The 19,971-nt window shown below is 33.0% G+C and overlaps 1 protein-coding gene across 3 annotated transcripts; it reads right to left on the bottom strand.

Annotated features, from left to right (window-relative positions):
* Nucleotides 1-8,878: 8,878 nt before the first annotated feature.
* LOC122301233 (AT-hook motif nuclear-localized protein 1-like) lies at nucleotides 8,879-15,321 on the bottom strand. 3 transcript variants are annotated; one of them, XM_043112439.1, is made up of 6 exons: nucleotides 14,983-15,321; nucleotides 13,832-14,266; nucleotides 12,714-12,781; nucleotides 11,637-11,768; nucleotides 9,972-10,133; nucleotides 8,879-9,447 (listed from the first exon to the last, which is right to left on the bottom strand). In XM_043112439.1, the coding sequence occupies exons 2-6, from the start codon at nucleotides 14,184-14,186 to the stop codon at nucleotides 9,154-9,156; spliced, it is 1,011 nt and encodes a 336-aa protein (XP_042968373.1). In that variant the 5' UTR covers nucleotides 14,187-14,266; nucleotides 14,983-15,321; the 3' UTR covers nucleotides 8,879-9,153. The 3 variants fall into 3 exon arrangements, with proteins under 3 accessions (XP_042968373.1, XP_042968374.1, XP_042968375.1); XM_043112440.1 differs by having other exon boundaries at nucleotides 15,154-15,321; XM_043112441.1 differs by lacking the exon at nucleotides 14,983-15,321 and adding an exon at nucleotides 14,581-14,908.
* Nucleotides 15,322-19,971: the final 4,650 nt, after the last annotated feature.

The raw sequence follows: 19,971 nt of genomic DNA, 5'->3' as shown, positions 1-19,971 counted from the left end.
AACCTTAAAGTCTGCTGGGACAGTAGACTTTGAAGTAAATAATTATTCTTACAGGACAGGGGCATTCTAAGTGCACAGTGCTTTCTTTCACCCCACTTAACATTGTGTAAACTTATAATAAAATCCTCCCCACAAAAAGGGAAAGGAAGTAAACTTAAATAAGCAATGTAATATTATATGCCCCACTTAATATGGCTCTCTCTCTCTTTTAAGACCATCAAGTTTAAATAAGAATTTGAGAGAATTTTGTTTGTACTTCATCAAGATATTAAGTTCCAATTGATAAGCCTTGATCAAGATTTTTGTTTTATTTGGTCGATTTTATAATGTGTAGAATCTCGTAAATCTTCATAATCGACAAACACTGATCATTTTATTCATATAATAAAAGGAAAATAATTCATACAATCTTAGATTATGTAAATCTATGCACTCCACTTAATAAAGTAGGGAAAACCTATGAACTACTTAAAAAAATTAACTTTTTACAATAGATATCACTTTTTTTAAAGAGAGTGTATAAGATTTGTACAATCTAGAACTGTATCTAGCATTACTATATATATATATTCTACTTCTGTTAAATTTGATAAATCCAGCAAATCTTCTAAATCCAAGAAAAGTAAAAATCTAATCCAATGATTAACAAAAAATGATTTGATTTATTTATTACAAAAGCAATTGCAGAACCAGAGAGAATTAGAGTAAGGACTAGATGACTAGAAATAAATAAAAATAGTGATAAATAAAAAATAAAAGAAAGTACAAGATGTTATAAACTATCTTGAATTGTATGACCACATTTATCTAGTCGTCAAATGCATAGTGCATAGTGCTAGCATAGTAAGCTAGCATAGTCCCCTTTGTACGCCTATATATATCATTGAATTCTTTAAGAAATTCATAAGTTTGATATAAGATTAATAAGAGAATCTCCTCTCATTCTCTCTTAACCTCTCTGAGTTCTCTCTCTATCGTTGAATTTCTTTCTCTATTTTCATGATTTTATAACACGTTATCAGCACGATATCTCTAAATCAAAATCGTGAAAAGCCTCAACCCCCAAGTCACCAACCATGATCAGAAAAAGGCCACGAACTCCGGCGACGACACTCTCCAGTAGGTCCGATCTCTTCGACAACTTACCGAACGGAGAGATCTGATTTCTTCAGGGGGTTTTACATCGCTGCTGTTTTTTTTCCATGTGATGAGAAAGTTAATAAAATCGGAGGGGGTAGAAGTAGAATCCAGCTCCGGTTTGTGCTTGGATTGTCACCCCGAAGGGGAGCAGGAACGAGAGTTTCAGAGACGACTCGATGTCTGACTCTCCGGCGAGTCAAGGAGGCTTCAGATCTCCAATAAGTCGCATGTTGTCCTTTAAAAGAATTCTCAGCCGAGACAAGAGAGCAAGCGTAGCCGATCCATATGGGCACACCGACAAGTTCCCAAATTCTTTGACCGAGAAGTATGGCACACCCCACCACCTCGTTCAAACAGTCCTCGTTTTCAAACAGTCGGTTCACTCCATTTTTGGACAAACAGAGGAGCTCGAGAGTAGTCCTCGCCGATGACTACTTTCTCTTCGATATTCACGTTGTATTCACAGGAGATCTGGGAAGCATGATTTAGAATGGCTTCGGTGATCCATCTCTGGCATAGACTAAGATCACGAGAAGGCAGCAGTTCACTCGCCTGAGTTGGTAGCGCACCTCCAAAACCTGACGCCACATAAGCTCCGCTCGATTAGGTGCTTATTTATGGTCCGGTTGACCGATAGAGACTTACTGGTCTTCGACGTCCAGCTCGCAGAAGCCATGTCGTCCTCACCATGGTGATCTCGCCTGATCAGCTCAGCGCCAACGCTGCCAGTTTAGTCAGGGACGTGTTTCTGCTGTCCTCACCGTGTTCCAACCAAGCTTTTCTCCTCGATTTTCCTCTCTGCCTCTAGCTGCTCCAACTGCATCTCTTGGAAAAGTGACGCCCTTGCTTTCCATTTAAAACCTTCTTTAAGAAAGCAAAGTTCAGAGTAAGGAAGCAGTTGAGTGCTGAGAGGAAAACGTTTCGTTACTCACTTGATCGTAAGTTTTTCACGGTAGATGATGAGAAAGAACAATTCAGAAAAGTGCGCCGGATGATTTCATTTCCGTTTAAAATAGTACAAGTAATCGGTTTGGAGAAGAGTTGCATGCTGGTTGCTGGAGATGACCCCACTTCACCAACCACTTTGTCCTTGTCCAGGGAAGTGGCTTTGGTGCTAGTGCTTGGTGCTATAGCACATCCTACCCGACGAGATAAGTCCACATTTTATGATAAGATTTTATTTCAATTATCTTACTATCACATTTTATATTTTATTTTGTAGGTCCATGCATGCAAGTTGAGCATGTGAACCAACATCTCTCTCATTTTTTTTTGGTTGCTGAGCACATGACAAAAATAGAACTGCGATCAGATTCAAAGCATGCAACTGACCAACTATCTTTATAATAAAATAAAATAAATATAATAGGTTGGTGGGTGGACTTTTTGGCCCTATGATGGTTGCTGCCTGCCTACACTCCTGCAGCCTGCTACTGTATGCTTTCTTTATCTTATTTGATTATTTGTTTATAAATAAAATTTTGTATTAAGATAGAAAGCATGGAGACAGACTGATCAACAAGGAAAAGGGGCTGTGAGGAATCATTTAGTACGCTGCGTGTGTATGGTTCTGATGATTCTGAACTTAAGTAAGTTTTAATATATTATTGTTGAGATAAATATTTATGATTATATTCATTATTATTACTTGATAAACTCTATGTTTATTTACATAGTTTAGATACAAGTTTTATTTATTGATGATATGATTTATCTGAGAATAGAAATGGAGCATCCCTGAAGGATCGCCCTAAATCAATAACAGTTTTTGAGTATCTCATAATTTAAATGATTGATACTTGTACTAAAACCTCATTATGATTTATGCACTTGAAGTTGCATAATTGAAATTGTGAAAATATATATATATATATATATATTTGAATGAACGTCTGGAATGTGCTCCTGAAGTAGCAATATCGAGTATGCTCCTGAAGTAGCAATATTAAATGCAAAGGTTCACAATATATTCTAAATTTATATCAGGTCTTTCAGTGACTGAGCAAAAATAATGAGCTTTTGATGAAAATCATTAGTCACGTCTTACTAGATCTACATCATTCCTTGAAGTGAATGATAATGAATTTATATCATTCTATTCCCTGAAGTGAAAATAATGATGCGTTTCATTCAAAGAAACTAAGAGATTGAACGTGATAATGAATATTTTTTCGAGCCAGAAGCTCGTATTGGAAAAGCTATAAACTTTCTCTTTGAGATGATATTATACAATTATTGAATCAAATATTATGATGCATCAAAAAGTGATATGATTCAAAATATTTGTATATTTTCATGGTTATCTTGATCATCCAAAATCAATTACGATAAGTCGAATGATTTTCATATGGACGTCCATGAAAGAACCAGAAGATTCTTTTACTATAAAGTCTTACCACCAGAAGTGGAAAGAAAAATTTGCCAGAAGCAAATAAGATGAAATAATTCGACGTTATCTTGATTATCATATGTGAACCAGAAGTTCAGATGATAATTAAATTTTGGATGCAATAAGATAAAAATGTCTCATATTCTAGCTGCTAAAATCCCAGCGAGGATTGAAGTCCCTGTAGGACAATTAAGAAATTCAGCAGTCTAAAGACATGTCTAAAGGCATGTGAGACGTATTGATACAAAAGAAAGAACATCTCAAAAGAGACAGATACAAATAATTTGGTGCTCCTGAAGAGGCCATACCCACAAAACAAGCAATAAAGTCCATCCAAATTCTCTGTATAAAATTCTCCTATATAAACTCTTGAAGAGTGCTTCCTGAAGAGGTTTTTCATGAAAATGTCTTCTCTTAAAGAGGGACAGGTACCTGAAAATAACGAGATCTCGATACATTTCATGAATAATGGAGAAATTATAGATAGAAATAAAATTGTTGTCGACAATGTATTTCCATATGAGATGGCAATTGACATTACCAGAAGTAATGATGAAAGTGAATTAAGAATCGTCGAAGAATACGACATAAAATATTGGCCAAATTTGAAAGAAACAATTCCTACAGAATTGATTCACTAGTAAAATATGATGCATCGAGACTTATAGTCCAAACACCTAAAGAGGTGATGCTTGTTGAATGTCAGTGGGTATTTATAGAAAAGAAATAAAAATGTGATATAGAAATCACAAGTTAGTTTCTCGAAGAAACAATATTGATATGATTTTAAAGTGGTTGAAATCATATTGAGATTTTTATTAGCTTGAAAGTTACCGAGAGTTTGGATATGCATGATTAACTGCATATTTATATGGATCATTGGATCATGATATATATATGAAAATCCCTGAACGATAAAAAATGTCTGAAGCTTCTAATATGAATACATCTGGAAATATGTATTCTATCAAGTTTCAGAGATCCTTATATGATTTAAAGCAATCCAAACGCAAACAAGCTATTATTGCAGTTTATATATATGATTTAAATGTCATTGAGGCTCCAGAAGAGCTTATGAAACTGCACATATTTGAAATATAAATCTGAAACCCTTGCGGCTTCAAGGGGAAGATGGATGATGTTATTAGTCATGAAATACCATCTTTTAAATACAATTAGTATTTCAGATTCATATTATAGGTTTGATAAGAAGTGTGCATTATTAAAGAAGAAATAAAATGAAGCACACAGAACATCTACCAGAAGATAGAAACACAAATATGAATATTTGTGAAATATTATTTTATTATCTTGAAGCAAGAATTACAGAAATTTAAGGCACTTTGCCACATTCTTCAAATGCTCTTGTTCTTCAAGAATCTGCATAGCATCCCTATCTAAAGCGGTGGGCAATCGAAAAGAAGATTTAAGCAAAGATTTTAAATTCCTATTCTCTTTCTTTATTGATTCTATCTTCATGTTGGATTCCAGAAGAAGTCGCTGAAGTATAGCAATATTCTCGTGGAGATTGTCAACTCCACAAGTTCTGGATTGCAGTCGCTGAGAAAATGCGACAATGGATGATGAGTATCGGGTACCGAGACTCACAAGCTCATAAATAGCTTCATTATCTGACCTATGAGTCAGATCATTACATTGCATGATAGCACCTGTGGTAGAAGCAGGAACGGCTGATGAACGAGGTGCAGAGTACCTCATATATTGGTCATGAGAAGATCGCTGAGCCATTGCAGAGTAAAAATGTAGAGAGAGATTGCAGGATAAGAATGCAGAAAGAGATTGTAGAGTAAAAATGCAGTATGATTACAGAAAAGTGAAGAAGATGAGATGCGAATGAAGATGAGCTGAATATCTCTTTTATAGAGAAAATTATGATACAACATCTCTCGTGAAGCAAGAGAAAAGAGACAAAATATAGCTTCATAGCTCTGCGGCGCCTGACAGCTGAAGCGCCTGACAGCTGCAGCACCTAACAGCACGCCTGACAGCTGCAGCACCTGACAGCACGCCTGACACCTACAGAGGAGTTGAAAATCTGCGGTGCTTGTCTGATCTTAAAAGGCTGGCCACCGTTTTTATTAAAAATGAGGTTAGCAGTTTAATGTTGATGAATTCTCCACTAACTGTGTTATTTACAAGAACTCCAGAAGAGTACAACTCCAGAAGAGTAGTGATCAGCAGAAAGATCTAGTTGTGATTATTTTTATCAACATGGATCAAGTCCACAGTTAGTTGGATGTACAAATGCGAGTTATCTTTCAGATACACACAAGAAGATCATTGCAATTCATAAGAAGAAAATTGAAATTGATATCAAGAATGTACGGTCAAGTAAAAATCTGGCAGATTTATTCACTAAAGCATTACCAACTGCAACATTTAAGAAGATTATGCAGAACATTGGAATGCGGAGGTTTGAAGACCTATTATCATGCACTTTTTATGGGAAGTAATGTCTTGATGACTTGTGCTGATTGTACTCTTTTTCCTTCGTTAAGGTTTTATCCCACTGGGTTTTCCTTTGCAAGGTTTTAATGAGGCAATCCTAAAGCACTCGACAATACATATGAATACTGTACTCTTTTTCCTTCGCCATTGGTTTTTTCCTACAGGGTTTTTCCTTGGTAAGGTTTTAACGAGGCATATTCTTTAAATATGGTTATCCAAAGGGGAAGTGTTATAAACTATCTTGAATTGTATGACCACATTTATCTAGTCGTCAAATGTATAGTGCATAGTGCTAGCATAGTAAGCTAGCATAGTCCCCTTTGTACGCCTATATATATCATTGAATTCTTTAAGAAATTCATAAGTTTGATATAAGATTAATAAGAGAATCTCCTCTCATTCTCTCTTAACCTCTCTGAGTTCTCTCTCTATCGTTGAATTTCTTTCTCTATTTTCATGATTTTATAACACAAGAGAAATAATAACATTTATTCAAAGTGGAACACTTGCAAAATATTATAATGAATGTGGGGAATGAGGTTTCTTAACAAACTCAAAGGCGTAAGGATTTTTTGGAAATACACCGGTAGTATCAAAGAGAGATGGGAGAAGTAACTAGTAGAAAAAGATTCCCTCTTCCTGAGGTAAGGTTCTATAAGAGTAAGGTTCTCCTTTTATAGATGAAAGATGAGCTTTTAAGCCAACAGTATAATAAAACAAATAGTACAAAAACAAACAATAGAACAGTACAAGCATTTTTCAGCAGGCTTTGAGTACTTTTTTCACTTGAATTGCGAGAGAATCAGTTCTGCCATTTGTTCTGAAAGTAAAGCAACAAGAATCTTTTTAGAAAAGCATGCGGCCAATTAATCTTTTAGAGATAGTAATTACCGTGTATATATATATATATAATTGAGTCTTAATTCTCAATTAAGACTCAATTAAAGATAAACACCAGTGAACTGTTTGGGGTTTTATACTCTTTTAAATCATAATACAACAATTATTCGGATCCATTAATTTACTATATACATGCACACCCCCATCGTCATAACAGTCCCTAATTAGAAAGAACACAACTATCAAGACTTGAATCAAACATGCACCAACCCCCATCCTAGTAGAAAAATAAAAACACTACATGGGAGGAGAAATCAAACAAACAAACAAGAAATTTACAGCAAATACAAATCCAAACTTGAATTCTTTTCGTATATATGTGAACCCAATTGGGAGCTAGTAATTGGCTAGAGCTGGATACTATTGAACTCTGTAGCTGCCATGCAAACCAGCCTCTCGTACATCAACTCCTCCATGCGTTGCCTATAGTTCTTGGCTATGAATTCCTCAATTCTCCTCTCCAGATCATCCTTTATAACTTGCTCATCTTCGCTGTCAAAGCCATCATCGTCGCCATCATCATCATCATCATTGTCTTCTTCGTACCCATCATAACCATGATTATATTCATTGTCGACATCGCTATCTTCGTCGTAATATTCTTCTTCCCATGTCGTTTCTTCTTTTGTTGCTTCATCGGATTCATATAATAAATGGGGGAAAGAAAGTAACCAGTTATCGGTATCTTCAGTTGATGGCTTAAGATTCCCGCGATAGATTGTGATAATGATAACATTAAACATGAAGAACACAGCCACCCGAGTAGACCTTTTCACAAAGATAAACTCGTATGTAGAAAGAAAAATGTTGTGCTGTTTGGAAACTAAGAGTGATAAAGATAAGAAGATGAAGAGGATCAGAAGAAACAAATGGCACAAAAGTACAGTCAAGGAAGCTATCTTCATGCCCATCAATACCCAAGTTGGTTTCTGTTGATTCTTATTAATTTAAAGGAAAACTGTTTTTTCAGTTTATATCTACAGCCAGTTGGGGAGGTTTTTCATTAAACAAAACAATAAAGGAAAATTTTCCCGGAAACTTACTAAAAGACTTATGAAAATTAAGAAGTATTATTTAATTGTGTAAAGCAGTTTAGTACTATAAAGTCGTTAAAAACATTATTAAGAGACCAATAATAATAATCCTTCTTTTTTCCCATAGGCGATGGCAAGCCGTCTTTATCGCCGACTTCTTGTCATTCTGTAGACCACAAGGAAACCTTCGTTGTAAAGTAGGATGAAATTTCCCAGCATTCTCTTCTATCAAACAGAAAACGACGCTGATAAAAGAACAATAAAAGAATATGAAAGAGAAAAACAAAATATTTTTTTTTATTTATTTCCTTTCTCAGCTGGAGGACGCTTGGTGACGCATATGGGATAGAGTTCCTGACACGAAAGAGAATCAAGTGCTAAGAAAGTAAAAAAGAATAATTTGAACTGAGAGATATGATTATTTAATGAATATTAAACCAGTTGTTTAAGTGATTGTTAAGTTGTTCCCGGAACTGAACTCGAAACTAGAGTTGTCGGCAATTGGCACAACCATATAATGGCCAGTTGCAGCAGAAACGTCTTGTGGTTTTATTTGAGCTATAGCCTATGAGCAGAAGATATTTCATCATTTTTATACATAATGGAATGGTGGGCGAAAATCTGTTTCAAAATTGGATAAAAATTTGAAGAATCAAGGCCTTTAATAGGCTCCAATGAGAGACAAGTACGTGCAGGTTCTACTAAGGCCTGCATAGAGATCACGTTACAGGTCTCATGAGATGTTCAATCAACTGAGGCCAAATCAGTATCTTGTCTTATATCTGAATTTGAGCCTTACCTTTATAAGGTTAAAGATGCACGATTTTTTTAGGGCCTTGGACATTGATTCAGAAAACTGTGACAATTTTACTTTCTGTACGAATTGCTTAGGAATTCAAGAAATAGAAAAACTGTCTGACAAATCTAGTCCTAAACAGGCAAACCATTTGCAATTGAATCCAAAGATCTTACTCATAGCACCTGCAGAAACCTTCATAATTAGCCTACAAATCAGATACCCTACCATCAGAAACGTATCAACCTAGATGGAAGTTCAGAAACGGTTACCCTACTTCCTCCTATTACAACAATCAATAACTTTCAAAGGCAAATCTAGATATTTGAAGCAAGACTCGTTGATGCATTGTAAAAGATCAAGATCAGGAAACAATATAGTCAGCAATTGACTTCCAGAATAATCCTTGATTGCAGCTAATCACGTTAATTTCCAGGTAAGGATATATTGATATCAGTTGCAGAGTTTCTAGATTCCTGCATAGTGTGCATGATAGGCCAGTTGTCTCGTCGGAAGGACGGAGAAGCAAGGTTTGGTATTGGGGTGCTAGAATTTTGCTGTCCATTTCCTCCCAGGCCCTCCTCATTTTCAGCATTGAAATCAGGTACCATAGCCGCTATGGTGGTAGCTGGTGTAACAATAGCATGGATGTTCTCATTCTTCTGCTTCTTTGGTTTCTGCTCATGCTGGCTGCTTGGTAGAAAACTACCTACCACGACCTGATGTGCTCCGATAGAAAGACTAGGTAAGTATTCCAAGCCACGAATCATTTCAAGCTATGCATGTAACTAGCGTTTTAGGTAAGTAATCCAAGCCATGAATCATTACAAGTTACACATGTAACTAGTGTTTATGCTGATGAGCTACAGTCATCATCCAATCAAAAACTAGAGCTTCTGTTTCGTTCAGGCATGTTGACCGTATCCACAATGATTACTTGTGCATGCACTCAAACATGCCTTCTTCAGTCATTGCCATTCAGGTTTGGGTTGAAGCATGTTAAACTAAAGCCCTTGAATTCTTTCCCATCATCTTAAGCAAGCCCAATGCTACAATCTTCCTCAATATCCTAAATCATTCATTTTCTCTAGATGTTATGCCAAGATTGATGGATAATGAAGGCAAGTGGACAATCAAATAAAAGATGCAGATAATGCACTTGCTCTCAATAAAGGGCTGGCATGAAGTACAGATTAATTATCCCCTGAAAAAAGATATGAAGAGAACTTCAGAAAAGTCTTACCTGCACTGGACTAGCAGCTACCAGAAGTCCAGCAACTCCTCCCCCGACAACACGACCATCAGGGCTTGCCAAAGAGACACTCATTCCACCTGACCTGCTCCTTGTTCCTTGAGTCTCTGTAGGAATAAAAGATCCAGACAAGGAAAGTATCTCAAAACGTCCCTACAACAAGAACAGGAAGATACCTTAGATACGTGGAAGAGAATTAGGGTCTGTTTGTATACTTTGAATATCTCAGTATATCTATGAAATAATTTGAGTTAACATGTTTTATTGGATTTTGGAAAATTGGAAAAAGAGAGAAAAAATTGAATAAAAATATTATAGAGTTAAAAAATTGTTTGAATGTAATTTTTTAATATTATATTGTTTTGAAATTTGAAAAAGTGGTATCGTTTTTTCATTTTTTGTGTTTTATTTGGGAGTTTGAAAAAGTTGAAATAATTAAATAATGATTAGATGAAAGAAAGTTGAAGATTTGAAATTGAAAGAGTTTTGTACTTGAGTGATGTTTGGGAATGAAATATCAGAAAATACTTTAGAACAATTGTGTTGCCAAACGGACCCTTAGATTTTAAGGCAGCCAAGAAGATTTCTTCTTTCTTTATATTTATAAAAAAAAAAAAAAAAGATTTCTTCTTTCTTTATTTTACTTTTCCAGTCATATATATTTGCCCTGGTAATCACAACTACAAACTACTAGAAAAACTGATTTAATCTGCTTCAACAGTTTTTTTTTTTTTTTTTTAAATTTCTAAGCACCTGCTTCTGCTGTTTACTGTGAACTAAGCTCAACCAAAAATTGGTGCTGATGTATATATGTCTTCAACATCTTTCTGCTTTAATTTGTTAATACTCCCATCAATTCTACAAGCCTGATACAAACTCCTTGGGCTCTTCTACATAAATAGAGAGGGAACATATAAAACCTATGATAACATCGGTGTACAAGATGATAGTTGGCACCTCTCTCTTCAAGAAGGTCAAGGAAGATTCAGGATAAAAGGTGGTTGTAAAATGTCCCTAGTCCTATTAAGCGGTTCCATTGGGTGCAAGCCTCGCATAATAAAACTAGGTAATGGGAGCACAATCAGTTTCTTTATGTGAGGCCTTATTTCATAAGATTGTGTTTTCAACTCTGATAAAGTTTCAATACATGTACATAACAAACTAAGGGATGTTTACATTGAAAAGTAAAGAGCTTGGACCAGGCTTGGCTGTAAGCATGATGTTGAGAGAGAAAATCTGTGCTAGCATATTGGTTGGATGATAACAGATTAGAGAGGTATTTTTGCACCCCTCTTGCTCCCACCTAACGTGCTTGAACAAATTTTTTTTTTTTTTTGATAAATAAACAATTTTATTGTCAAAGAATAGCAACACCTGAATTACAACTCTGATGCCCCACCTAGGTAGGCACATTAGAGGCAAGAAACGTGCTTGAACAAAAATTATCACTTGCATCAAAATTATGCCTTAAGGTTGAACATTCGTTTCCTAAGGTTCCAAAAAGTCATACAAGTGTAACATGAAGAATTGACAGGAAGGAGAGTAGCCATTCACCTATTTAGAATTGCCTCTAAAAGAGATGAAAATAATATGTATGAATTTCCAGACAAAGTTTTTCTTTTCATAAGTTTAAAAATTGAATGATAAGTGCCGCACCTCATATGTTAAAGTACCCCCAGAAGAATCAGGCTGTCGAAGTGTAACATTTGAAATTACTCCATTAGCAGATAAGATGCAAATAGCTCGAGGTCCTTGTTGAGAAAATGATATAACCTTCATTGTAATGTCCTGTTAACAAAAATGAAACCCAATAAAAGTGAAGGTAAAATCCAATATAAGAGTCTTCAATAATTTTTGGAGATATGAAGCAATAGCCAGCAATTACGAATTTTGAGGGAAAATTGAAAATTAGTGTTGCACTTCGGCCAGTACATGATGATGAAAGCAGTATAGTTAACAAAACAAAAAGAAACATTAATTAGAATAATAAACGGAAGAAACTGCTGCAGTTAAATTTGTTTTTATTAAAGCTATCGCATCTACATGATAGAGAAAGCTAATTTTGGAGGAACTTTTAAAGGAGAGACTTGAATTTCAAGAATTAAAACCAAAAAATTCTAAGACTGATCATCAATTATGTAACAGATTTGGGATCTTTATAAATGTATTAACAGATTTGGAATCTATAAGGTATTAAGAGAAAGACTTGGCATAAGCTACTTGGGAGACTAAACAGCTTTAAATCCTGCAGGCTTTTTGTCATTGCTACTTCACTTTGACTTCCTTAAGTTACTATAAAAGCTTAATTATAATTAATACAATGCATAATCTCAGAATGGGACTTTAGATCACAATCAATCTTAGGTATGTATAGAAACGAATGTTCCAAAAAGGATGAAACAATAGTAGATTTAATTGAGATTCTCCGGTCCTAGAGGAAAAGGACCATCAAATAATCCATGGATCTTGTTCCCAAATAGTAAAAAGAACAAAAACAAAGCATTCTATATAAAAAATGCTTAAAGAACATAGTGTAGTCACATGTTCCACAGTAAACTAAGAAAAAGTTAACAATCCCCCATAGAATAAAACAACTTTCTTCAATTTTGATAAGTCACATGACTCTCGCACATTCCAAAGATGTTGGCATACATTTAAACAACGATGAATCACAAACAAAACTCCATTTAGTAAATGAAAGCCAAGTTTTTTTTTCTCACTGATTAAACATACCTCTCCAGCATTGACAGTGATGATATGGGGCAGGAAACTTGTACCCATAGAACATGCATTCAACTCTCCTACAAAACAAAATGATTGAATCATATATTTATGTTAGATTATACATATGAAAAGAATTGGGGCGAAATAAAGCAAGGTCTCAACATTCTCTGATGTCTTAATCAACTTCCATACAAAATCTAACTGTATACAGAAAAAAATGACCTCATCAAGCAAAACAGTGCCCAAGGCACAATAATTATCAACCCTTTTTTAGAAGAATTACTAACCAATAGGAAAATTCTTCCTTTTTTTTTTTTTTGGAAGGAAAGGGAAGGGGGGAAGTTTAATGAAGTTGATTGTGTAGTAAATAAGGAACAAACTTGGATCATAACTTCCCAAAGACAGGTAGTGCCTCTTCTATGCATTTTCAGATAATAGTTCTAAGGAAATACGTTCTCATACTAAAACTGATTGACTTTACTAGTTTAAAATGCATCTACAATGGTATTATATTCCTTTAAGTCATGCTGAAACACAACAAACCCTTTGATAAACTTTGTTAAAACCCCATAAGTTGACAGTTTCCAAGTGAAATGGAACTTCATTATCTGAGGAGGTAAGAGCATATTTCTGCAATTTTCCAAGTCAAAGCAGGGCATATTGTTATATCCCAAGAAAAAACGCAATAATAAATCTTAGCCTCAAGGAATATTCCCTTACCCTTGCAGCAACCCAAAAAAGCCCACCTTTTTACTCCAGAAATATACTTCCAGATTTCAACAAGAGCATCTCTAAGGTCCCACATAAAGGTTTGCCGACTATAATCAAAGGATGATTTCATGTTTAAGGAATGTTACAAAGGAAAACTTGGAATTCTTCTAATTATCAAGAGAATAGTTCCAAACTTCAGTGAGGTGACTCAAATCCTACTGTAAACGGCAGTTCTACTAGCAAAATCAGAAACAAAGCACAAAACTAATCAAAAACCAAGCAAAAACCGGCAGCTTTTCACATGAATGATAAGATATTAGTGACAACCATTTTTCCATTATAGTAAAGCAACACTTTCAGATCCAACAACACGCCACAAGTTGAATGAGAAATATGGCTATAAAAGGACACATTACCAAAATTTTCCATTCCCATTTTTTTATGCTGTTTATACTCCAAACCACTAGGCCGCACTTTCCCACGCTTCGTGGCCGGGAAGTTGCCTCCAGGTGGAGCCGAAGATGAAATTGGCATCGGTGATAATGCCGCAGCGACCGACCCATCCGGTCCATACTTTCTTGGTCTACCTCGCTTCTTCTTTCCCGTTGTTCCGGCCACTCCCCCGCTAACAGGTGAATCCGCAGCCAGTGCTGGTGAACCGGCAGCCGGATTCTGACTAAGGTTTTCGGTCCTTGGTGCTACATGATAAGCCGATGGAGCTTCTGCTCCTATCACAGTAACTCCGGTGCTCATGCCGTCTCTTGCTTCCATTCATAAACCAACAGTTTCATAAAACCACCACTGGCGTTAACGAGCTTGATATTCTACAAGTCAGACACTCACACGAGCAACTGCAACAAAGGAATCCATCAAGAATCAGATAATCCCGGATAAACATAACTTGTGCTTTCAAATTAAAACCCTTTCTCCCTCTTTTTGGAAAATGCTCACGAAACATCCTCTCAACAATTTGTTCAGCCTTCCAAGACCTAAACCAGCAGCTAGCTCAAACCAGAAATCGAACAATTAAAGAGATAAAAGAAGAAAGGAACGATGTCAAAAGCCAGAGGTTCATTAAAAGTAAGTGGAAATAACCTCAAGCTTATCACTTTCCTCGAGGTTTAAAAATAATTAAATTAAAACAAAAACAAAAACAAAATTAGACCTCAGACTGTTAAACAAAGCCCAGAAAGAAAATAAAAATGCACTCATTTTTTTCCTCCTGGAAACCTAAAGTTGCAACCCAAACCAGGAAGGGAAAAAAATATCAGAAACTAAAACAGAAAAGACATAAAAATTATCATTTTCAAAAATCTTCAAAGATCAGAACTTCAACAAATAACTCCTTGGGAGCCAGATAAGAACCCATAGGAAACAAAAACTATCATTATATTTTTTGAAAATAGAAAACTGGTTCTAGCCAGAATCAACAGCACGAAGAAAAAAACCTTGTCCTACCCCAAAAAAAAAAAAAACGGCCAACAAAATCAAATCTATAGCCCCAAATTATTTTAAACTATATACATAGAAGCTCGAACTTAAAACTACAGAATACAAAGATCATGACCTCTGACTGTAACTCCCACGCTCCAAATAATTCTTTCAACACTACAAAACTTAGACTGTCCTGTGTCAGACCCTTTTCACATTTGAGCTCAGATAGTGCCCTTGAACACCCAAAAACAGTTCAAGAAAAATCACAATAACATGGAGAGAAAAAATATAAGTGTTTGTTTACTGAGAAAATGAAACTGGCCGCCTCTGAATTTCAGGCGTCGAAAAAAACGGTGGGGCGGTATTCTACAGGTTGCCTGAAAGCAGAGGTAATTTCAGCCTGCAAAAAATAAAGTGAAAATAATTAACCGAGAAATGAGACCAAAAAGAGTGAAAAAAAAAAAAAAAATAAACTGCTATTTTATTGTGAGAATAAAAAAACAACAAAAAAGTAGTAATTGCTGAACCCGATAAAATGAAATATAGTTAAGGAAATTTTGGCGTCCGTGAGGGAATTGTGGTTTAAAAATGGGCAAAATGTCTAGTATGGTAAATTCAATAAAAAATAAATAAAAATTGACAGATAAAAAGGAAAAAGAGTAAATAGCTTTTCTTTTTCAAAATTGGTATGTTATGCCTTTAATTTATATTTTTTTAATTTCTTAAAGCTGCAAAGGTTGTGTTGGGGGGCCAAACTCTTATGTTTGCCGCTGACCTTATTTTTGTCTTTTTTTCATTAAAAATTAGAGATTATATTTTAAATGTTATGCCCTCGAAAACGACAAAAATTACTAAACACGACACTGAAAGGTCGAGAGCTTGAGCTACTTTTTCTTTTTTGAGAAAATCCTTCAAGAATTTGAACTTTGAAGAGTGAGGTGGAAAGCACGTCAGGAATTTTTCAAAACTCTTATCAATTTTTATTTATTTTCAAATTAAATTTGTTTGCGTCAAAATAACTTTGATTATGGAAACGTCTTTTTCCCAACTTTTATGATTTTCAAATAAAATTTATTTTTTTTAATTTTTAATTAAATCACACGGCAGGAATGACCCAACGAAAAGCACTTCTGGAGATGGAATTGTTTTCCCGTTGAGCCATTTTATTCAGCACAAATAAATGGGAACGTGCCGTGCCGTGCCTACAACTCTGGTCAAATGGTGCACAAACCAATATACCTTTTTCAGACTCTCCAGTATTCAAGGTTTCTTTGTTTTATAATTATTAATTGATATGACTTTATTCAACCTATTAAATTTATTTTATAATAAAAATAATTATCTTTATAATTAAAATATTTCTTCTCCCCTCTTACTGCAGCATAAAATCTTATTATTAGCAGGTGAGATAAGGTTAAGATCCTCGCGTGTAAAGCTACGTGGTCGTAACGATACTGGGTAGGTGAGCCGTTAGGGCAGATTTAGTAAACATGTCTCGGTCTAAAATTTTTATCTTAATTTAAAATTTTTATTTTATTATTGTAATTTTTTTAAATTTTTTATTTAAAATATAAGATACAATTCAATTTTTTTAAATAACAATACAATTTTTTTAAATATCAAAATAATAATAATATTTAAAAATAATATTTTAATTTTTATCTCAATTCAAAATTCTCATCTTTATCTTAAAAAAAATATGCCCTTACGTGCTTGTCTGAGTTTGGCTCTCTCTCCGACCAATGACTCCCAATATCACCGATCTAGAGTCTGGACAGCAATGCCCGTCATACCAATTCTCGTGGAAATATATAAACACACGTCATTTTTTATAATATTTTATATAATAATATTTTAAAATAAATATTATTTTATAAAAATATTCTTATTTTAAATATATTATAAAATAAAAAAATTTATTTATTATCATCATTTTATCATCTCATAATATAATATTAAATAATAAATTTACAAATTAAATATAATAAGAATAATGATAAACTTACCACCCTTCTATCACATTTTTATTACTCTTTTTTTTTTAAAAAAAATTATTTATTTAATGATTAAATAAGTGACTATTAATGAAATTATATATTTTTTAAATGTTATTTTTAACATCCTTAATTATTACAAAAATAAATAAAAATTTTAAATACACTATAACAATAAAATGATGGTGAGAGAGTAATAAGTATATATTCATTTATATAATAAATAATATTCAATCATATAATATCACATCATAAGATGATTAGCAATATTACTCAATAAAATATATTATAAAATATGTTATATGAATATCATTATTTATTCTTATTTGGGAGCCCTCCCTTGCTCAAAATCTCAAATATATCATTATGAAATATTTTTAAACCAAGATGTATTAAAATTAAATTAGAAATAAAAGATTAAAGTTGGGACCTATATTACTCGGCAGAATCAAGGTAAGAACTGTCAAATGTTTGATTCATCGAGAGAATTATTGGTTCTGGCTTCAAAACACGATCATATGAAGACATTAATGTCGTCGATTCTAATACTTTTCGTTGAATAACTCTACTCTCACTATCTTCCTTAAATAATATCTTCACGTTATCATTTTGAAAATACATAAAAATATTGAGAGCCAAAGATGAAAATATTCAATCTTTGACAGCATAGATGAATACTGGCTATCGTGTTGAGGCACCACTAGCCGTTGAGAATGGAGTGGAGGTGATCATATTTTAAAGAAAAATTATATACAACATACTATTATTTTATTTTTATCTTAATAAATAAAATATAATATATTTATCATTATTAAATAATTATTTATTACATATTTTTTTATTATAATAAAAAACGCGCTACATTTTAAAATGAAAATAAAATAAATATGCTATATATAGCATTATTCGAAACTCATACGAAACCTAAACGGTATATGAGCCGCATATGCTTGTTAGAATATGAAAATTATTATTTCATTTTATCAATGAATACATGAGAAATACAGTAGCGTGGCACGTTACTCATTTAGTGGTCAAAAAATGATAAGTCAAATATTTATTGATCTAATAGAGATAAAAATGAAGAAAAATGAATAATTAAAAAAAAAAAAACAATATAAACAAGGCTCCCTCCTAGAATAGACCTCTCTTCATCCCCACTGGTGGGAAAAAAAAAGAAAAAAATTATAGAGAGAGAGAGCGCAATAGACTCCTATAGTAAAAAGTGTTGCAATTAAATATCATTTATTTATACATATGAGATGATAATTAAATAAAATAATATTATAATATAAAATTATAATATAATTTATTTTAAAATTTTAAAAATTAAGTTATTTATTATATTTTAAATAAAAAATTTACAAAAATTATAATTATTAAATAATATGAAAGGAAATGATTTGCGAAAATAAAGTAGACATAAAAGAGCTCCATAAATTATAGAGCATAGGATTTTTTTTTTTTTTTTTTTTTTTTCTCTCTAATCTCGGGTGATCATGCAGCCTTGGCTTTGAAAGTCGACAACATACACAGCAAACATAAAAGAATAAAGCTAGGGATTCTGCTTGGGATCCCTTTTTTTTATAAATGATTACGAAAATTTTATTTAATATTATTATGAATTTTATTTAATATTAAAAAATGATTCAAAATAAATAAATAAATTTTCTTTTTTAAGCTAGCGGGGGCCTCTGGCTGTAGCTCTGGAAGAGTGGAAGGATCCAACATAACACCATGTTCTGTCAAAAAGATTCTGGTTCTCGTCTCGGTTAGCCGAAAGGTGAAAGTTTGGCGTCACTGCTATGGACTGATGAGTCTGTTTCTCATTTCTCACCAATTTAGATTCCGTAAAATTCATTGCACGGTTGGTACGAATTTAAGGATTTGTGAGAAGACTAATGTTAAATATAATTATGAAAGGAAAATATTAGTTCTCCATAAATTTTTGCCGAAAATTTCTATTGAAATGTTTTTTTATTTTATTTTTACTTAATCATTAATTTTAAATGAATATATGATTTTTTTTATTTATGTATGTAGCACGGTTCATTATAAAAGAATAAGTGAAGTATAATGATTTTAAAAAGAAAAGAAATTTATTATTAAAAATTTAATTCTTTTTATATAAATTTTGTATTTATTTATTTCACGCTGCAATTACAAAAAATAAAAATCACAAGAGGTACCGTCCTAAAACCACCAAAATTAAAAAGGCTGTAACAGCTAGGCAGACAAATAGGGAGACAGACATTCGTAGTCATTCAACATCCTACTGTTTCCGGTCTTGCCCAATTTCATATGCTACTGAATTGAGAGACCTAGGTTCTGTTAGAATGAAAATTTTGAATTTAAGATTATATATATTATTATTATTTAAAAATTTTAAAAAATTAAGAAAAAAATTAAATTATTTATTATATTTTTTATAAAAATTTTAAAAAATTATAATAATGAGATAAAAATTTTAAATTTGAAATAAAAAAATTTATTACCAAACCGAACCCTAGAGTTTATATATAACTTCGGTTCCGAGTTAGATCTATCCTACGTACAGAGTAATTAGTTAAGAGACGAACTACTCTCTCTGACTTTTTACACAACAACAATAAATTCAACCTTGTAAATAAGTCCAACTTCTAAGACCTTTTGCCTGGGCCTCAACTTTTCAACAGCCCAGTACAATATGGTAAAATAAGATATGACTTGTTACAGTATCAATTTGAAACCATTGCCATGTAAAAGAATTTAAGGGGAAACGAAAGATGAGATTTACATTATTTTTTATTTTAATAATATATTTCAATTTTTTTAAAAGAATTTGTGAAACTTATATAACTTATATTACTTGAATTAATATTGCTATGTGTATAACTGTAGGATTAATTGAAATGTGAAAGTGTGTCAGTAAACACATTCTCTAAGTTTTGGATAAGGTCATTAAGGCCACTGCCTAATGCTCCATCCTCTATAAGGTCCTCAAAATAAAAAATGAGGTGTTTTTTTTTTTAAAAGATTTAAACATTTCATTAAATAAAATTTCAAATAACATTTATATTTTTCAAAATGTGCAAAGCTCCATAATACTAAATTTAATATTTAATATAATAAATTATTTATATTTTAAA

The sequence above is a fragment of the Carya illinoinensis genome, chromosome 2 (assembly GCF_018687715.1).
Source record: "Carya illinoinensis cultivar Pawnee chromosome 2, C.illinoinensisPawnee_v1, whole genome shotgun sequence".
Lineage (NCBI taxonomy): Eukaryota > Viridiplantae > Streptophyta > Magnoliopsida > Fagales > Juglandaceae > Carya > Carya illinoinensis.
The sequence above is the reverse complement of the archived record's forward strand: the minus strand, read 5'-3'. Positions and strand labels throughout refer to the sequence as shown.

Coding starts and splice junctions, on each gene's coding strand:
- LOC122301233 (XM_043112439.1), bottom strand. CDS start 14,186: ATGGAAGCAAGAGACGGCATGAGCACCGGAGTTACTGTGATAGGAGCA. Junction 10,134..11,636: donor GGGGTACTTTAACATATGAG/GTGCGGCACTTA, acceptor TTCTTGTTGTAG/GGACGTTTTGAGATACTTTC. Junction 9,448..9,971: donor TAGCTGCTAGTCCAGTGCAG/GTAAGACTTTTC, acceptor GGAGCACATCAG/GTCGTGGTAGGTAGTTTTCT.